The following is a 17554-nucleotide window of genomic DNA, read 5'->3' as shown; positions in this document are numbered from 1 at the left end:
ATTAAACCTGAACGCAGAGCAATTCTCAGTACGGGCAGACTTTCAGCAATAAGTTGCTGTTTGCCTCTCTGCCCTCCAGTCACCATTTACAGCCACATTACCAGTTCAAACAGCAGAGACCTGGACTTGTGTCTACAGGTGTCAATGGCAATCCTGACACCTTTTTAAGATCTTACTTGGCCACAGGCTTGTTACAATGCGATAGCGGAGAAGAAGTGTTGCACACTGGGTCAGATTTCTTCCTGCACCTTTTCTCAAAGTGAATGAAACAGTTTCCCACAGCTACAGAAGTCATAACTATACACATCACTACTAGCAGCATCCTATTTCTAGAAAGTTTTCTGGTTGCATACAGATGTAAAAGTGATTAGGCAGATTAGTTGTCAGTGAAATAGCTACTTCCTTTGCCCAGTGAAATAGATGGCAATACTCTTCTATTTATAAATCTGTAGTCGAAGTGAAACAGCTGTACTGTGAATAAAATTAGAAAGAAATTGTCTGGCATTCCCCATGGCTATAGGGAATCTTTGGAATCTGTGAGCAATTATAATAAAGGGAATCATAAATCGTAGTAAAGGCACTGGCCTGAGAGGCAGAAGATCTGGAAAAGGATTGAATTTCTAGAAGTAAATATCTGAGAAAGAATTTATAATTTTCTGACAAAACTTGCAGAGAAGTCTCTTCATGTTGAAGGCAGTGTGACACAAACTTGCCCTATTTTATTTATCACACTGCTTCTGAAAGCAGGATTTCAGTCCAGCACTGGACTTCAAAGCCAACTCTGATGATGAAGTCTGAAGAATTCCCACTGAGCAAGATGCTAGGATCATGTGGACACAAAGAAACGATACATAAAATATGTATTTTGAATATAAGCATATCCTAGAGCATTATTAACAATTTTTGAAGGAGGAGAGCTGTATTGATTGACCTGAAATGAGCACGAGAACAACAGTAGTTATTCTGACAGCTGTGTAAGGCATATTCCTATGACAGACTGACAGGAACTGCTTGAGGTAATATGCAAGAATATACTTACTTCAGCGTATACTGGGGACCCTGCTGTACTACCCACATTACAAATCATTCCCTTATGGCAAAGCACTACAAGTAAAGCATTGTGTTTGCTTCTGAAGAAACAGCAAAATCCCAGTGGCAACTGCAAGGAGCTTCAAAGCTGTGACGTGGAACAATAAGCATTACCCTCAATACTTAACATCTCTTACGGCTTTCAGTCGGAAACATCAGAAGTAGAGGAATTTGCCAGAACACACAGGCTTGTAAAGCCGGGGCCTAGACAGGGCTGTTTCCTGGGTGACTGCTGCTCTGTAAAAAAACCATGACTGAGCACACAGCCTCTAGTCCGTGCAAGCGAGAATGTTACCTGGCGTGGTGAACTTCGTGTTTTTTCCCAAAGCTGGTAATGGGCGTCACTGCTTGTAGGGCTGTCTGATTTAACTTGATTGCAGCTGCCTATGAAAACAAGACAGAACAGCTCTTTTATACACATATTTTACATTGCCATGTAAAGAACAATGGGAAAGCAAGTTGGAAGGAATGGACTGAAAGATGGAAACAAACTCCCACCTCTGGATTGTCAGTGAGATAGATCTGTCTGGAGATGTTGTTGATGGCACAAATCCACTGGAAGGGAAACATGAAATTAAACTCTTCAAGCTCACTTGTATACAAGAATAACAACATTAAGAAAATATTTTTACCTCCTCATATTCTTTCTTGCTTTCTGCTTGAAGGGTTATACCCCTAAAACATAAACATAGCGTATCAGTGCTAGCAGTGGACACCAGGACTGTTTGACTCCAGGTCCTATGATAACATCACCAAGCTTTGTATCTATTATCCATCAAAGAAACAAAAATCACGAATAAGCTGCAGCTAAAGGATACGGCATGTGCTGTTCAGGCAGTTGTGGGGGAGGATGGGAAGGAACAGGCTTTTAATTTGGAAACACCCTTCTGGAAATCCAGAAAGGCTTACTATTACAGCAAGCATGTTTTACATGAAACAGCATCTGAAAGGGTAGGTGTGACTGGCTGTCCTCAAATAAAACCTGTCTCATACGCTTTGCCTGTAGGAGTAGTGATCTGAAAGCAGTATCTTCTGTCTTCACAGTCTACAGCCATAACAGAGCAGTTGTCCAGGTCCTGAATCAATCCTCCAGCTACTGCTCCCCTTGGCTGACACATCAAGTTGCCACCTTGAGTGAAGAAATACAGTCTTTCCCAGGTTGTTGTCACCAGACCTGTTTTACTGAAAAGAAGATGCAGTGATAAAGGCTCATTTAGAAATGACTCCAAACATATACGAAACTGCAAACATACCCTGATGCTAATCTGAACTTTATGTTGAACCCCACAATTTTTTTTATGAGTCTCTGTTAAGAAGTAAAAGCAGCACCTGTTCCTAGCAGAGACTAATCCTTAATGAAAGCTGAAGAATTAAACTAATTCCAAACATCCCAAGTTAAAAACATTCTCTGCAGTATCTCCTAGTTAAGGAATAAAAGAATTATTGAGATTGAGTAACTGTCATGAAATGCTATTAAGCTGGATTAAAAAAAAAAGTATTTTCAAGCTGAAGAACAGCATGAGCAAATTCAGCAGAAAGAATCATCATTAAAAAAAGTCTTCTGCAAGTAGTATCTCAGAGTCCATCTTCTCCGTAGCTATGGAGTCCTATTATATTGCAATCCAGCTCTTAGAATGCTACGAGAAATTAATAAATGTCGACTCACAAAAAAAAATTACTACTCAAATAGAAATAAACTGATATTTAATCAATTACATAAACAGGGTTATTATATGCCACCAATATACATAGCTCCTGCGGAAGGTGAAGAAAGATTTTATTCGGAGAATCTGCAGAGGTATGGTACACATTCGAAGTTACGCACTCGCATTGTCCATAAAGCTTTTATTTATGTAAAGGAGGTCATTTATGAAAACATGTATTAAATCTAAAATATAGCTGTTTATTTTTGTAAGAACTATGTTTTCATTAACCCTAAGAACTGGGAACAATCTGAACCCAGCCCCATCAGCTTCTAATTTTTAGCTACCTGAATGCAGGAAATCATCCCTGTAGGTGAATTCAACCAGAAGTAAACTTCTGTTCTCAGAAAAACAGTCTCAAATGCCTCTAATTTGGTTTAAACTGCTAAAACACATTTCCAAAGATGACAAGAGATACTTAGGAGCTGAAGATTACAGCTACCACAGTGATTCAGGAGCCTCAAACATCATTACCTGAGGAGTCTTATGACCAAAAACAAACAAACAAAAAAAGGTAGCAACTAGTAAGCAACTAAACAAAGCAGTGGGCAGCAACAGTCATCTTACTTTCTAAGATTAAGGTAGCCAGCCTTCTGGATGAGATTTCTATTGATAGCAGGTGAAGTTACATCAGAATCTGGGGTGTAAACAGATTCATTAACTGCAATTAAGTCCTGCTGGGATACCCTCATTTTTTCAGCTTCAGCATCCAACTCTCCCTGTATGCTGGAAAAAAAAAAAAACAAACACCACAACAAACCCAAAGCTATCATTAGTCAACTTATACTAGGATTTAGCTAACATCTGTAACACAAAGTGGACAAAAAAATACCCATTGAGATTATATTGGAGAGTAGTGCAAGATAAAGCTTATTTTTAGACTAGACTTTGTAGGAAATGTAATGTAAGACTACATGTCCAAGGCTTTCTCTAAGGACTAGATAAATCAGTACAGTTAGGAAAGAATGAAGAGGCATACAATGGGGAACTGCTCCCAGAAAATGTCATCTGAGCCTAAAGAGACAAGATGCATATGCTCTGAAGGTATTAACAATGGTTTAAGGAAAATATGGCTATCTTTGGCAGGCTGGCAGCAAAAGCACAGCCAGGATTTCCCCTTGGTCTTTATTTTGAAAGCCCAGCTTGAAGATGTTACTCTCAATATGCCTCATACAGTAGCTATGCTTTCTTTTTTTGCAATTTGTCCTAAACGTAGTTATCTTCTTTCCTCAAGCAGTATAGAGAGATAACAATCAGAATTATGAGATTGTTCTGTAAACCTGAAATGAGCACACATGAGGAACACTTAAGTTCATAGATGCTCGTATGAATTTACACTGCTGAACATATACAGATGTTGCTTTAGTATAGCAGCACAGTTCAAAGTAGGCTTCACTGTCGTATCTCTTGGCTGTCACAGAACTTTGTCTTATTTGGGAAGACTGATTGACAGATACGGTAGATTGGAGGGCTGCTGTTCAGAGGGACCTTGACATGCTGCAGAAATGGGCAGACAGGAACATCGTGAAGTTCAGCAAAGATAAAGTCCTGCCTGGGATGGAATGCAGCCCCATGCAACTGTAAAGGATGAGAGGCATCTGGAGAGAAAGCAACTTTCAGCAAAGGACCTGGGGATCCTAGAAGACAAGCTGAACATGAGCCAGCATGTCAAAGGAAGTAATTATTCCCGTCTGTTCAGCACTTGTGAGAGTCCAACAGGACTTCTGTGTCTAGTTTTGGTGCCCCAGCACATGAGAGACAGAAACAAAGTCAAGTGAAGAGCCACCAAGATGGCTAGGGGGCCAGAACATGTGACATGAGAAGACGCTGCAATTACTGTCTTTCAGCCTCATGAAATGAAGGCTAAGGTGAGCATCTTACTGCTAGCTTGACTGCCTGATGGGAGGGTATACAGCAGATGGAGCTAGACCCTTCTTGGAGGTGCACAGCGATAGGGTGAGAGACAATGGACACAAGCTGTAACCAGATACTGCGTGTGCAGTGTGTGAGAGACAGACAGAGATGCTCAAAATTTGACTGGACACAGTGCTGAGCACTCTGTTGTAACTGACCCTGCTCTCAGCAGGAGAGTGGACTAGATGACCTCTTGAGGTCCATACTGCACAGCAGCTGTTCTTCGACTTTCAGAGAAACAATACTAGCAAATATTTGATTTCTTTATTAACTTTTCCAAACTTGAGGAGTTATCAACCGTATCCAGGCTACTAGGAAAACTTATGGGGTGGGAACATAAGAATACTTGTCATTGCACACCTTAGAAAGTCACTAATACCTGCATCTATACAATAAGCAACTTTCTCCCTACTTCCTGCCCAAGTGATTAAACCTTTCGGAGAACATAAGCACATAACACAGGCTGTACACAGCAGGACCAGAGATCCATATAGTCCACTATTCTGTCTCTGACAGTGGCAAAAAGCCTGTGGAAAAGTACAAGGCAAGTACATATGATTCTTCTCCTGTCCTCCTCCCAAGTCTTTTGTGGAAGTTGGTGATATCCCATAACCGTTGATGTAGTCTAGAGACACCGTGCTGCATTTAAGTCAGCACTAAGCAGTATCTGACCGGCCAGATGAAGAGTCACTCTTGCATCATGGTGTTAGTCCGTTTCATGTTAGCTTATTTCCAGCTTTTCCGCATCTTTAGAAAGCTCAGACTTCCTAAGCTCCCACATCACCTCCGAAATGACACCAGCTGTGTGCATCTTACCACCTAGCCAAGTCATATGAGAGGCTGAGTAATATCATCAGATCTGAATTAAATTAGACCACATTTTGCAAACTAGTGCCTTTCAACGTTATCATTAAAAGTCAGAGTAAGAATTATTTAAATTCAATTTTGAAATAAAATGGAACAGTGCTGTCAGGTTTTACATAAGCACTACTTCAATGAATCTTTTGATCAGTCATTTTTGTTGCACCACAAATTGCTTCCGACAAAACTGCCCTGGCATTTTCATGGTCCCCAAGACTGGATTCCTTTTCCTAAAGCGTGTTTCTTTTATCTCCAAGGTAGAAAGGAGAGAAAAGCTGACAATTCTGAAGTTATATGCATTTGTGGCAATTATACCAATTGGTTACTGAGACTATTTTAATGACCTGTCCTCTCTTAGGTGCTTTTACACTGTTAGCAATATTCACTGTATAAATGAAAATACTTTTAAATACGAAGACTCAGTTTCACAATGAGCTTAAACAGATGCAAGACTACATCACTGCTGAAATTCTGTAACTGCACAATGGGTCTCATTGGCTTGTTATTCCAAGAAAACAAATCTGACAAATACAAAGCTTTTAGCTTGATTAGCAAGCAGATCTGACTCACTGAGGCCTTGTGATCTCCAGCGCTAAAGAAGGAAAGGAGTGGGCAGCACAGTTTTCAGGGGCTGTGTAATCTTAAGTCATGAAACCATGTCCTGTGTCAGTAATTTCTAAGCTGCACAGTGTCATTCAGCATTTTGCAAGCTTCTCTTTCGGTTTTTCCAAAGACGTCACACTCCTGCACTAGTTACATTTGAGTTGTACTTTCAGCCTTTGCTGTGTGACAGACTTAAAGCACAAAAAACAGACTCAGCAAACCAACTGAGCAGGTTATTTTTACTTCCATTTACTACTGTGTACTACCCAGAATTCAAATCCATCAGACTTTGGAAAACAAGGGTTTATTCTATGGTCAGGGTCCAATGGCAGGATCCTCACTGTGCCTGTAAGACACAAGCAAGGTGCTCTAGCCTTAATAAATAAAGGCCACTATTGCAAGGGAGTTTAAAATCTGTCCTCCAGTCTGTACAAATGCTATGTAGACTGTGGAGGGATTTGTTTCAGGAGTATGAAAAGATACATAGATAAGCATAGAGGTACAGGAAGGAAAGAATCTACTATACAGGGAGATTACTTGCAACACTGTTCTCAAATTAACAAGTATGCGTTATTTAAAATGCCACCACAGTCAGAATAAGCAATGATTTGGATACAATCCCATATGAAAGGTATGAAGCAATAAAGGACTCAGTTTAGTGTTCCAGCCAATTTAAAATAAATTATTAAGGTTCTCTCCAACATGATTACATTTTAAATGTAAAGTTTACATTTACAGGGACTTAATTATAAAAGAAAATGTCAATTTTCACTACAAGCAGGGGAGGAGAGGGAGAAGAAAAAAATAATTACAAAATTAGGAGTACAAAAGTGAGGCAGTTTATTGAAATAAATTAGCCAAAGCAGGTTGAACTCAGTGGACCGATACAGCCTATACGGGATGCAATGAATACATTCTCTGGTGTGAGGAGTTTTGGTTGCCTCGTGCAGCTAGAACATCAAACACTATAGGCCCTAAATCCTTATTTGGGAGGTTAATGGATTATTGTTACAGTATTATTACAGAAGACCCAGCAAGTGTAAATACCTCTAATTCAGAATGCACTTTAGCTCTATTATATTAATTCTGTTAACCCATTTCAAGGGCAGATTCCATGCTTTGTGTCCATGAAGAGACACAGAGATGTAAGAAAGCATGTGAACCCTTTGCAGTATATAGTTCCTGGTTATACTGTAAAAATACACTCTGCTGCAGTATATAGTTCCTGGCTATACTGTAAAAATACACTGCAGTGCACTGACAGCATTTTCCTTTACATGTACAAACATACCTCCTTTCCACCTGCTGCTTTAACAAAATATGCCCAACAACGCAATGCAAGCATGGAAGGACTCTCGTGAGAAAGAAACAGAGGCACTCTCTGTTATGTGCTGAAGGTTACAGCGCTGAAGTATTGTGTTACCTTTGAACCATATCTGAAACAGATGACAAAAAGCCGTCCATTCTTTTGGAAAACATCTCTGCTCCTTTCTTAAAAAAGTTGATCTGAAAAATAGTAATTTAAAAAAAAAAATATGGACACTGGAAGTTATCTTGGCTTTGGCAGACAAATAACAGATTGTGGGGACTGTGTTAACAGCGATCCCATAACGACTGATACTTTTGGCTGTCGATCAAACACACGGTCAAAACAGCTGCATTGCCTTTCCTTGTATTTCTCACTTTTGCAACTTTCCACTCTTTCACACACCCTTTTACACACACATAAGCTATTGGCTGCTGACAGGTATGTTTCCAATGAACTTGCTAAATGACTGAAATAAGGGAACAGGTAGCCTTCTCCCATACTAGCACCAAGCAGAATTGGGTCCAGTGGTGTTATGAGCCACTGCGTGCAATGCCACCATATCAGAAGGAATAGGGCACAAATCATCCACTAGATTTAGTAGTCCAACCTGGACTACCAACTCCAACCTGGAAATTTTATACTGCTATAGCAAAGTCAGTCAGGAAAGTGATGATGTGTAGCTGTGCTAGCAGAAACCTCCAGGGCAACCAGTTATATCAACTACAGATTTGCCATGGATTTTGTTCTACTGAAGGAGCTGAAAGAAGCTACTAAGGCCAAAGTGCACATTTTGTGACAGAAGATGAATTCACTTAGCTGGTATGGCTGAGCAGGCACACAACTGCAGCAAAGCACTCAGTGGAGACTTGACCTCAGACTATCTTGCTGTGGGGCACACAGTCATTGTTAGGACCTACTGGCAACTGTGTGAAACATGGACACAGCTAGCACATGTGCACAATTAATAAGCTTTTAAAAAAAAAAAAATATCAGTGAAATACTCTGGAAAGAGATGTAAAAGCAAATTCTTGGCTGTTAAGCAATTTATTAGCTATTTCATCCAATTGTACTTGTGATTCCACTCCTTTTCCCTAACCTTGGGACGTGTAATTCCTCTTACTTTTAACTCAGATTTCTGCAACCATGTTACTGACCAGAGACTCCCTTTACAGACAAAAGAGAGAAAGCATGCCCTCTTAAAGAATGATTCACCTATTCTATTTCAAAAGCCTGCTTCAGGAGGGAAGAGCTCTAAATTCCACTGACGATAGACTGACACACCTAGCTTAGATGTTGATGTCAGCTTTCAGTCAAATAAACCCTGCACCAGCCACTGCTTCTTCAAAAAATTCCTTAGGGCCTGCTCATTCACTGGAAATGTAAAATGAGACACATTTTGAGTAATTAATAAAGAAAACATATACTTGGGCTGAAGGGCAGTTCACGGTATTTAAGCATCAATATCAACTGGCTTCTGGCTACTCAGTCATTACCATGACAACCTAACACTTTCCTGTATAAAGCACTGAGATATGGCAGTTTTGCCGGATAAAATACAGGGAAAGAAAGTTCTGCTTGGCTTCCAGTAAAGGAAACCAATGCAGTTCTTTCATACAGCAGAGAAGCAGCGTGAACTCCCACGCTGGGGAAAGTGACTGATTTCTCATTTATTACCTATTTTTATGGGGCAGATGATCTGCAAGACACAGGCCAATGGAGATGATGATCCACACTACAATCTCAGAGCACTGCATCCATTTTTTCCTGTTTTCACAGCCCAGTTCTCATTTTCCCAACACTTTCTTTCATCATGTCAAAGCACAACAGACCCTTAAAATGGGTGGTAATGAGAATCAAGTGCTATGGAAATACTAGTTTGTTGATCCTCTTGACATCCTGGGGAGTCAGGTTATCAGTATTACTACCACCTTTTACAGACTTGAGAAATGCTCTGTCAAATTGCTGGCAGAATAAAGATTAGAAGGAGAATTTTCCAGCCTTATGCTCAATCCGCTCTACTGTTCTGTCCTTCCAGTTCTCCAGTGCATGCTCTGTTCCGTATCGTGTACACGCCTCATCAGTATGCTGAACATTATGTGCCAGGAAGGGAACTGCTACATAGGAGAGTTTGTGCAGGCAGAGTAAACAGTGGAAGTAAACGCTGCTGCACGGGTAGCTTAGCCATGAAAAAAATTAACCCCAGCCTGATTTGCATATAAGTGTATTGGATTTTTTTTTATATTGGTGTCTTTCCTGAATATCTAAACATTCAACTATCTGCCACAAGCAAAATCAGTTGTTAGAATCTAGGCAAGCTGAATAAAAGTTTTTCCCCGTTATTGTCAGTTCTAAAAAAAAAAAATCCAGAGCTGCAATGTTTTACTTTTCCCAGGGACATGTCTAAGTGATATAGATGCTTTACTGTCCATACCTGTCCTCGTGTATATCCTAGCATAGGTTCCATCATTGCCACTCTCTTCCTGTACTGCAGAGCATTCAGGGCACAGTAATATTGCAGAGATGAAAGATGCTGCTTTCTTCTTGCATTTGCCACTTCTTTTGCCACTTCTGCCTTAAGCTAAATAAAAATTGATAAAGAGGTTGACAAAATGTTACTGTGCATATGGATATATTTACTGATTATTTTCAAGTTATCTTTAAACAATTCTCCTTACAGAACTTCTCCACATTAAAATGAAGGATGAGAAACTAAGAAAGCAAATCCAAAACCCAAAGCAAGTACTTCCAAGCCCTTCTCTGGCAAGATACTTAAGCATTTGGGGAGCCCCTGTGACAATAAACTATGTAACTACCACAACTAAAATTCTGCAGCTGATCTCAGTGCAAGAAATTTATTTGCAGCTGAGATCACAACATAAGCCTGCAAGAGCGGAGTTTCAGAGATTAATAATTCACAATATGCTATATCACATCCTGTTCTGTAATGCACTTCCTTTAAACACCATCCTGTAGAACTGATGCACTCTCAGGATAGGGCCAATCACACACTTCTAGGTATACAGGGATATATTTTGGGATAGTGGTCCAGTGGGCAAAGAAGAAGAAATGTAAAACAATCCCAACAACAGTTATGTGTGCTGTAAGTGGAACGACAAACCATACAGAGATATTTAGCAGGAAGGTAGATGCGAAAAAAATGAATGCTTTATAAACAGCAGACACAAGGCTTCATGACAGTTCACAATGAATTGTACCCAGTTATACAGCATCATCACATCAGCTGTACAACAGTAGGCCTACACAAATCTATTTATAACCATTTGGATTGACTCTGTCTGAAGAGCTCCCCTGGATCTGAAGGGCTCTCGTTCAGCACAATACTTGATCACTTGCCTAACTTGGAGAAAACAGGTATAACTTTGCTGAATTGATGTTTGAAAGCTTTGTGCCTGCTTGGAAATGAAATCCCAAGTACTCTTGAGCTACTGTGAATTTAAACTGATGGAACTCTCCAAAGTTCGTAAGCGAACAATGATGCAGACAGAACAGCTGAGAAAAACTTTTCCTTTTCCCTTTCATGTTCGTTACCTTTTCATTTTCTTTCCTTTTCGGTAACCTGCTATACTTTGCCATGGACACGTCATGTTCTGTAGACAAGGAATATTATTTTTTTTAGAAATGTGATGTGTGTGTGCGGAGATAAAAAATGTCTTGTGTGATATAACAGGTGCACACCATTAGAAACAAACAAAACAGGGAAACATACCATTGCTAGCAAGGCCAAAAAGATCCTTCAACGTGCTTACTTCTGGAAAACAGAAATCAAATATTCAAAGTAAAACCAGCTGTAAACACTTTGTTCAACTGAGACCATTTATGGCACATTTAATGACTAAGTCACTCCAATCCTTTCAAAGCAGAGATGCGTAAGTTGTGCCTGTCTTGAAAATGATAAACCAGATCAGCTGCTAGAGAAATGAATAGGCAGACAGCAAATAAAGAGTTGAGCGAGTTTACTTGATTGAGCAAGTTATCGGTACGAAAAAGATTCCTTATCTGCCAGTGTAATTTACCCACAGAAGCACCGTTTCAGTATGCTTGTTATGACAAAAGGCCCACCACTATCATAAAAGATTGGCAGTTCTGAACAACTTTCTGACAATGCTTATGTGATACCAAGAAATCTTAAGTCCCAGAGACATATGAACTAAGCCCCCTTCCTGTACATGAATCTTCATCAACGTGGAACATTTTTTGCTAAGTTTCTCTGTGAAAAGAAATATGTACCTAACACATCTGACTGCTGGCTATGATGCTTACATAACAAACACTGGCCATGAGTTTTCCATGCAGACAGAAGGAAGAGAAATAGGCAATTCAACTTTCACAAGTGTTGGCCACAAGCTACTCTCAGTGTCCATACCAATGTATGCTGCAACTGGCAAAACGCTTCTGAAAAAGCTACAAAGCACATTCACAAGAACAGACATTACGCAACTGTGAAAAGAGTAAGGGGAAATTGTACGATGTCATTGTGGTTTCTGATTATTTGTAACAACCTACACATTCATCAGCTTCATGCCACCCTTTTCTCCCCAGAACACTTCCTCATGACTCTAATGCAGGACAGAAATTCTTCCCAGGTGTGACTAACTTGTACCTAGAGGTTTCTACAGTATTCAATACTGTAACAAGATCAAAAGTAAAAACAAGAACACAGTTAATCTTCCTTGTTTAATCCCATGATGAAATTTCAACATGGCCAGGCCTCTACTAAAAATGCTGTTCTACAGACTGTGTCAGAGAAGAATGGAGATTGGGATGGATGGATAGATGCAACAAAAGAGTCTGACATCCAGGGAAGCTGAAGAAACTTTCATTTTTTGTCACAAAGCAGCTGAGGCTTTGATTGCAGGCTTCACTTGCATTTTCTTTTTATGTCTTCTTTTATGAACTTGGGGGGCAGAATCCGTAAAGACAGAAGCGCAATCACTGTATCAGTGAAACCACATTAAAGAGGTGGGAAAGTGTTTATAGAACCAAAATCTTACCATCCAAATACTGCTTTATATTTGACATTCTATTATAAACAAGATATCCATTGATGTCTTCACAATTTCAAATGAGAATCTATGATATAAGAAACCTTAAACTAGTCACTGTTTTGCTGTAGTTGGTTTGTCTCCCATCAAAATGATGTCTTTAAAAAGTACATAAACAGGACTGAGCTTAGTGAGTTGACAAGTGGGCTTTTAAAAAGAAAAAAAAAAAATGCTGCAGTAAAAAAATCTTGTTTCTGTTGCATGAGTAGGTTAAGAGTGTCCTTGACCTTGAATATGAACTTCTTGCTTTTGAAATTACACCAAATGCTGGCATTATTGCTCTGCTGTTTAAGTAATGAATTTCCAAGTTTGTGCAATCAGGTTACTTGGAACTACCCTTGGATGGCAAGGATTTAAAGTGGACTGAGTCGTTAAAAGGGAGGGAATATACTATGAAGTTAAAAAAGCATTCTTGCTTCTGCTTTTCAAACAAACCCAAGCTTCTGAAGTCGGATAAATACTGTTTGCAAGCCAGATTCACTGCTACATTTTCCTTCTTTAGGCCATTATAACATCAATGATTTCAGTAAAATTACACTAGTGTAAAAGCAGAGTGACCCAACAAAGAACAGAGGTGTGTATTTTCAAACTTGCACCATCATATGGTGCATAAAACGTTACGTGGTGAACTTGAGCTATTTAAGTCTGAGTAAAAGCATACACCTGTCAATGAAATTCTGTAGCAGAAAAGAAAAAAAAACCACAAAAAATTTTTCTGTGAATCATCAAAGAACAAATTATTACATGACATTATGTCTCAATTTATTATGAAATAAGCAAGACAGAACACATGAGGAAAATAAAAACTTAAAATAAAATCTACCTGTGAGATCCTTTTCTCGAAATTGTATTATTGGTAGAACCATTGTATCTGCAAGCTGTTTTGCCAGTTCAGAATGAAGAATATTAAGCTGAAACAAGAGAATAGAGGAATGCCCTAAGACACGGTGTAAATAAAAAAAATAAAAATAACAGCACTCTACAGCTGTTGAAGAAGCACACCTGCCATTTGTGCCCAGCAGACAAAAAAAGGATATTATGTACTGCAATGTACTTCAGTGCTTAAAATACATTTTTCAAGGTATGTGAGACAGATGGGGATTTTCCTCCTAAATGCTTAATTCCTGCCTGGTGTTTTCTGAGGATCCAAGAACTTTTCAGTTCCCACATACCCTATCAGGGCAGTTCACTTGACCATTAACGCTAATGCTTAACCCAACAGGATTTAATCTGTAATTAGACTTTATTAACCAGTCCCTACGCCACACAGTTACAGTCCCACCACCATGACTAGAATCTCTTTCCATTCAACAAGGGTTACCCAGGACACAATCACAACAGGGGCCAAACACAATGAAAGGTCCCATTCAAATATTTTAACTTCAGAGCGTTTCCCATTCCTGTTTTTATAAGTGTTTCTCTAAAATTCAGCATATCGAGACATGTTTTAAAGCACTCGTGTGATGCTGTTTAGGATGAAGGCAAGGCTCTCATGTCAGCAGTGGCATGCTAAGAATATTAGATGGATTCAGGTAGGACAACTGGAGGGTAGGATGGCCCTGCAGAGGGACCTGGACAGGCTGGACCAATGGGCCGAGGCCAACTGTATGAGGTTTAACAAGGCCAAGTGCTGGGTCCTGCACTTGGGTCACAACAACCCCATGCAACACTACAGGCTTGGGGAAGAGTGGCTGGAAAGCTGCCTGGCCAAAAAGGACCTGGGGGTGTTGGTCAACAGCCAGCTGAACATGAGCCAGCAGTGTGCCCAGGTGGCCAAGAAGGCCAACAGCATCCTGGCTTGTATCAGGAATAGTGTGGCCAGCAGGAGCAGGGAGGTGATTGTCCCCCTGTACTCGGCGCTGGTGAGGCCGCACCTGGAATACTGTGTCCAGTTTTGGGCCCCTCAATACAAGAAGGACATTGAGGTGCTGGAGCGTGTCCAGAGAAGGGCAACGAAGCTGGTGAAGGGTCTGGAGGACAGGCCTTATGAGGAGCGGCTGAGGGAACTGGGGTTGTTTAGCCTGGAGAAGAGGAGGCTGAGGGGAGACCTTATCGCTCTCTACAACTACCTGCAAGGAGGTTGTAGTGAGGTGGGTGTTGGGCTCTTCTCCCAAGTAGTTAGCAATAGGACGAGAGGAAATGGTCTCAAGCTGCGCCAGGGGAGGTTTAGGTTGGATATTAGGAAAAATTTCTTCACGGAAAGGGTAGTCAAGCATTGGAACAGGCTGCCCAGAGAGGTGGTGGAGTCACCATCCCTGGAAGTGTTCAAAAAATGGGTAGATGTGGCACTTCGGGACATGGTTTAGTCTAGTCTACCCTTGATTGGTTTAGTGTGGACTTGGTTGTCTAGGTTAATGGTTGGACTGGATGATCTTAAAGGTCTTTTCCAACCTAAATGATTCGATGATTCTATGATTCTAATTATCAATTACACTGCTCGAGCGCCTGATACTACAATCTAGGAGTGCGTCACATGCTGCCATGATATTCTGTCCACTTGCTCACGGTATCCTGGAGGTTTCTAGGCGGAGTTATGCAGGTGAGGATGAAGTCAGTGTTTCCCACTAGACAATACAAAACTAAACCAGGACAATTCAATCCCTGTAGAACAGACAACTGAGAAACAGGTACAGGGGGTAGCTGACACACAGAAAAGGAGGCTGAGGAATGGAGCAAATTCTGGTGAGGGAAAACGTGACAGACAGAACTGCATAGAGAGGCTCTCAGCTTTCTGCTCCCAAATGGAATGGTTCTCTTGTACCTGGGAAGGAGAAAGTTCTTGTTTTGATTTAGTCATAGTTCACACAGACAAGTACAAGACTTGTGACAATAAATGCTCCTTTCAAATATTCCCTGAGAGCAGACCTGCAGTGAGAGAAGCCTAAATGAAAAGTTAACCTTCGGGATTCCTCTCACTATATTGTTAGAGTTACCCACTGGCTCTAAAAATTTTAACTTATTTTTTGCCCCACAACTGTCCTATCTCCTCTCCTCTCCCAAAAAGTAGACCTCAGTAAAGCCTTTTGCCTTCATAATGAAAGTAGAAAGTAGACTAACAAGAAGAACAACACTTTTCTGATGGCACAGCGCTGTTCACAACAGAAAGAGTGATGTGACAAATGATACTTGAGCAATAACAACCTAGATACTAAGATTATATTGAAATGTTATATGGGCAGGTCTAACAAAAGCATTTGGAAAGACTCTCAGTACTCAGCAACAACCTACAGAGAGTAGAAGTGTTCAGCGCACACACCTGTAGTACCTAACCTGCCTTCAGCAGGCAGTTCTGCAGCCTCTTCCAGACATCTCTGGATTCTGCGTGATCTCACAGCAACTAAACTGCAACTTTACTAATTCATAGCTGCCCTGCATCCATCCCTGACAGGTTTTGGCTCAAACTGCAGTTTTTAAAGCTTAAAAACGTAAATGTAATTTTTAAATGCAATTAAATTAAAAATGGCCCCAGCCTAGATGAAACGTCCTCTTTCAGTCTCTTTTGTAACTCCCCTGTTTAGGAAGTTCAGCTTTGCTCTGAGGACAACATGTGGGACAAAGCCACAGAAACAGCTCTAACCATTATGAAAGGATGATATTACACTTCTTTTCCCCCCAGTTACATGATTCTATAAAACCCAGGCACAATCTAGCCTTCAGTGGAAAGGCTCATAACCAAAAGGACAAAGACCAAAAGAAAAACCACCAATATTCTTTATTGTAAAAATAGAATATTGGCAATTCAATTTACCTCATCCACAACTTTTGAAAAGTAATGAAGGGTGGATATCACTTCTTCATCTCCTTTACCTAAGGCAAAATGCTGAAAATAGAAACACACATTTGGTCCATAAATCAAAAAAGGTAAGTATAAAATACATGTTTTACTAGAAAGGTAATGAATACACCTACAAAATGCAATAAATGATAAAACTACATGGAAAAACAGCAGCTCAAATAATACATACTCTTTTACCCTGCTCCTCTTATTTTAAATAAATGGATTTTGGACAACTTATCATTAATGCTTATTATACTCATTTTAAAGTCGTGGTCATACAATACGAACAAACTGGTTTGCATCTTCATAATTTTATTTACTCACATTTTGCACCTTTTTTTTTTTTTTTTAAAAGATTCTCACAAGTGACCTAGTGACCTAACTCCCTTAACATGCTGGGAAATTTTACAACAGCCTTCACACGAAACCAAGTAAAGCCAATGCCCTAAGCACTTCTGGAAACCACACTCTTTACACCGACTTCTTCGCAAGTGCTGAGGTTGAAAAGAAATCAAAGGCATATGTTGAACATACCTGCTTTTCATAGGCAAGAAGCTGCTTCGAAAGCTGTTGTGTGGCAAGACACATTTCATTCTACAAACAAAAAAGACATGTTAATAGAAATAATGAAAGGTCTTTAGCTCTGTTGTTACTACTACTCTGTTACCAGCTTCTTGACTGAATCTGCAACTGCTTAACACAAACATTCAGTTGTATGTAAACAACCTGTCCCAAAATACCCGCATAGAGAAGCAGTAGTAACAGGTACACTTCAGACCTAATCAACACATGGTTTGTTTAACTACTTTGAACAGAGGTAGGATTTGGGATTTAGTTTTGGGTTTGGATCTCCCGCCCACCCCCCAAAATAACAAAACTAGAACACCCTCAAACATGTAAGCTGTCATACCAGCACAAGAATGTTTCATATTGGTTAATCATCTTCTCCACAAATCTACAGCAACAAAGAGAACCAGTAGATGTGCCTTTATATAATGCATTCACGTGCAGGGAACGTACTGATGTAATTAAAGTGCTTTAAGTTGATACAGGAGTACAAAACAGCACAGAATTCTGTACTGTCATGGCTAAACTGGCCAATGAAAGTACACACATCCTTAAGAAATGCTTACGCAAAGCAAAACTTTTAGGGAGATTGTATAATTTTGGTTGACAGCTGGAAAAAAAAAACAGACAAGCATTTGGATATGTCAATCTGATGGTCACCAATGCA

The 17554-nt window shown here is 40.0% G+C and overlaps 1 protein-coding gene across 1 annotated transcript in view; it reads right to left on the bottom strand.

Moving 5' to 3' along the window:
• Positions 1 to 17554, bottom strand: part of APPL2 (adaptor protein, phosphotyrosine interacting with PH domain and leucine zipper 2) — a 39930-nt gene that overhangs the window by 4987 nt on the left and 17389 nt on the right. The window contains exons 3-14 of the mRNA XM_075715099.1: positions 16855 to 16914; positions 16291 to 16362; positions 13366 to 13453; positions 11207 to 11248; positions 11029 to 11087; positions 9911 to 10057; positions 7594 to 7676; positions 3360 to 3518; positions 2083 to 2271; positions 1722 to 1764; positions 1588 to 1644; positions 1385 to 1473 (exon numbers count right to left, since the gene is read on the bottom strand). Of these exons, the coding sequence (XP_075571214.1) occupies positions 1385 to 1473; positions 1588 to 1644; positions 1722 to 1764; positions 2083 to 2271; positions 3360 to 3518; positions 7594 to 7676; positions 9911 to 10057; positions 11029 to 11087; positions 11207 to 11248; positions 13366 to 13453; positions 16291 to 16362; positions 16855 to 16914 (1088 nt within the window). The remainder of the gene's footprint in view (positions 1 to 1384; positions 1474 to 1587; positions 1645 to 1721; positions 1765 to 2082; positions 2272 to 3359; positions 3519 to 7593; positions 7677 to 9910; positions 10058 to 11028; positions 11088 to 11206; positions 11249 to 13365; positions 13454 to 16290; positions 16363 to 16854; positions 16915 to 17554) is intronic.

The sequence above is a fragment of the Pelecanus crispus genome, chromosome 1 (assembly GCF_030463565.1).
Source record: "Pelecanus crispus isolate bPelCri1 chromosome 1, bPelCri1.pri, whole genome shotgun sequence".
In the NCBI taxonomy this organism is placed as follows: Eukaryota; Metazoa; Chordata; class Aves; order Pelecaniformes; family Pelecanidae; genus Pelecanus; species Pelecanus crispus.
Note: the sequence above shows the minus strand (reverse complement) of the source record. Positions and strands in the feature narration are given on the sequence as shown.